This window comes from Pinus tabuliformis, chromosome 5_1 (assembly GCF_031772625.1).
Source record: "Pinus tabuliformis cultivar Carrire ecotype Pingquan chromosome 5_1, CPIR1, whole genome shotgun sequence".
NCBI classification, from domain to species: domain Eukaryota; kingdom Viridiplantae; phylum Streptophyta; class Pinopsida; order Pinales; family Pinaceae; genus Pinus; species Pinus tabuliformis.
Genome location: NC_142305.1, coordinates 746,229,437 through 746,232,151, shown reverse-complemented (window position 1 = coordinate 746,232,151; position 2,715 = coordinate 746,229,437). Strand labels below are relative to the sequence as shown.

Below are 2,715 nucleotides of genomic sequence, written 5' to 3'. Positions count from 1 at the left end.
TCTGACCGATGTCTGCATGTCTCCTATTTCTCCATCCTCCTCAGACTCCTTCGAGTCATGTTCCTCCTCGGATGCTTCTGTTTGCTTATCCTTGTTTCTTGCCGTGGCGCTTTCTTCAGGTCTTGCATCTGCTGAAGTCATTTTTTCTGGAGGTTTATCTTGCCTATCTTCTTCCTGAGGAGTCTCTTCAGCAGAGCTTAAGACCTCATACCTATTTTCTTGGCTTTTTGGCGGGGGAACATTCTGGGTGGAGGCAGGTTGGGGGCCATGAACCCCAGATTTCTTGTGAGATGTCTTTGACCTCTTGACCTAGTTCCAGCCCTCTTCCTTACCTTTCTCTGCTTCCCCTTTGTTCGGGCACCCTCTTGCAAAATGGCCATAGATGTGACATTTACAACATCTGAAAGGGAGTTGCTCATAGTCCAGCACTTGCACATGCGTCCAACTGCCAACCTTTAATTTGATGGCCTCCGGAAGCCCCACCTCTAAGTCCACCTCGACACAGATTCGGGCGCAATCGTACTGATCATTGTTGTTTGCTCTATCAATGAATTTTCCCAAAGTATTTCCTATGTGCTTGAGGGACTCCCAGTTCCAACAATGCACTGGAAGATTAGGGAGCCGAACCCAGACAAGGACCACCGTTGGGACATCCATGGCCGGATCGAAGTCAGGGGTCCATTTGAGGTAGAGGCCCTGAGGTCCCATGAAATAGGGCCCATTCCTGAAGATCAGGTCTTTGTCCTCCTTTGTGTTGAACTCAAACAGGAAGAAGCCTCTACCCAGAAAATAAGAGGTGACATTGTTTTTGATCAGCGGAACCCAGTTCTTGATGACCCAATTTTCCGTTGATTTTGGCGAGGGCCAAAGGCCCGTGAATTGACCCACCAGGGCACGATCTGCCAGGGACAAAGCAACCTGGATCGGGCCCTCAGGAGGGAGGTTTACCTCCGGAACATCGTCGAGCCTTTTGACGAACTTAGTGACTTCGGACTTCTTCTTTTTAGGCAGCGAAGCAAGAAGAGAGGAGAAGGCTGCTTCAGCTTCCGGGGATGGAGATTGCGAGGGACTGATAGGTGAGCCTTGGGCCTCCATGGCAAAGAACAAATCAGCAAAACCGATTTGCACCAAGCAAATACAGGAAGCAAGGCATCTCAAGACCGGAATGAAGGAAAAAGGATCCGATCAGACCCTGTAGACCGAGGGCGCAGATCCAAGTAGATCTGACAAGAGCAGGAGGCTCAGCAAGATCTTGAAGAAGAGCAGGAGGGAGGGACCTAGCAGATCCGAGCGACCCAGAGGTCAGGAGGACCAGGGTCAGGGGCGGAGGCGGCCGAGAGGGCAGAGCCCAGTCTCAGTCTGCGTAGAGTAGGTCGCAGCAGGAGGCAACAACGCTCGATTATTACTATTATAATAGTATTAATATTATTATTAATGTCTTGTGTAACTAATTAATAATTTTTTTTAGTAAGGCTATTTAATTGGAATAAGTATTAATAGATCTAGGATATTAGTAAAAGTAAGGATTTAATATTAACATAAATAATACTAATTATTGTTATATTATATATACTAGATCATATAGATTAGTCATTAAAAGGGAATTAAAAGTAATATTAGTTAAAGTAATAGTGTTATTCTTATTATTAATGGTTAGGGTATCAATTTATTAGTGATCTAAAAAGAACTTATATTAATAGTTCAAGGGATATTAGGAATTGTAAGGATCCATAATATTATTATTATTCATCTAATAATGTTTAAATAATAGTATTTAATTAAAGGATAGGTAACTAATATTATTAGTCAAGTCGTCTACTTGGAACATAAAATTGCTAATAAATATCTCATACTATATAATCAAACCAAAGAGGATCAAAGAACCATGGCTAAAGAGAGCAGGTTAAAGGAAAACAAGGGGAAATTTTCTTTAAAAGAAAACTAGAACAAGCTATTAAATGAGGGAGGGGAGGAAGGGAAGGAAACTACTAGGAAGCGAGGGCCGGGATCCAACAACTACTGATCTTCCAACCGTCATCTCTATTGAGATTGCTAGGCCTTCTTTCAATTTCAAGGGCTTCCCTAAATTTTCGGTGATGGAACTGCGAAACTCTAGCAATAACACCGGCCTCTTCAATACAAACATGATGTTTGGTCTTCTCTGCATGCTCTGCAAGTGTGGAAGACTTGGTTCTCCTATGTTTAAGGTCAGCTGCGCTGCGTGCTCACTAATCCTTTGATTAATGGAGCGTCCAGTCTCACCAATATAGGGGGTCCCACAAGAACAAGGAATAATATAGACACCCTTCATGTCCTTAGGGTCAATAGGATCCTTCACTGATCGGAGGGACTTACGAATGGTGTTAAGGGGTATAAAGGTCGAGGGAACATTATGTTTCTTAAAATCCTCACAATCTTATCAGTGGTCCCTTGAACAAACGGTAGATGGACCCCAGGGACTCTTTCTTTAGGTTCTCTTTTAATTGTCGAATTTTTGGTAGCTTTGAGGAAATCCTTCTGACCCAGGTATCTATTATAAATGTTTTCAACAGACATTAAGGAGATGGGATTTCTCTTTCTTAAAGCTATTTTCATCAAAGATGCTTAGGGAACGAGTAGCAAGGGTGTTGAGAACGCCCAACTTCTGAGCCGTGAAATGGTGGGAACTGGCATGAAGATATGAAGAGGCCGTTGTTATTGCTAGAGTTTTGCAGT

At 43.2% G+C, this 2,715-nt stretch overlaps 1 protein-coding gene across 1 annotated transcript; it reads right to left on the bottom strand.

The window, feature by feature from the left end:
- Positions 1-309: 309 nt before the first annotated feature.
- On the bottom strand, positions 310-1,095 carry LOC149167098 (uncharacterized). The gene has a single exon (XM_089430360.1). It carries the CDS (start codon positions 1,093-1,095, stop codon positions 310-312), a length of 786 nt encoding a protein of 261 aa, XP_089286486.1.
- Between the last annotated feature and the right edge of the window lie 1,620 nt (positions 1,096-2,715).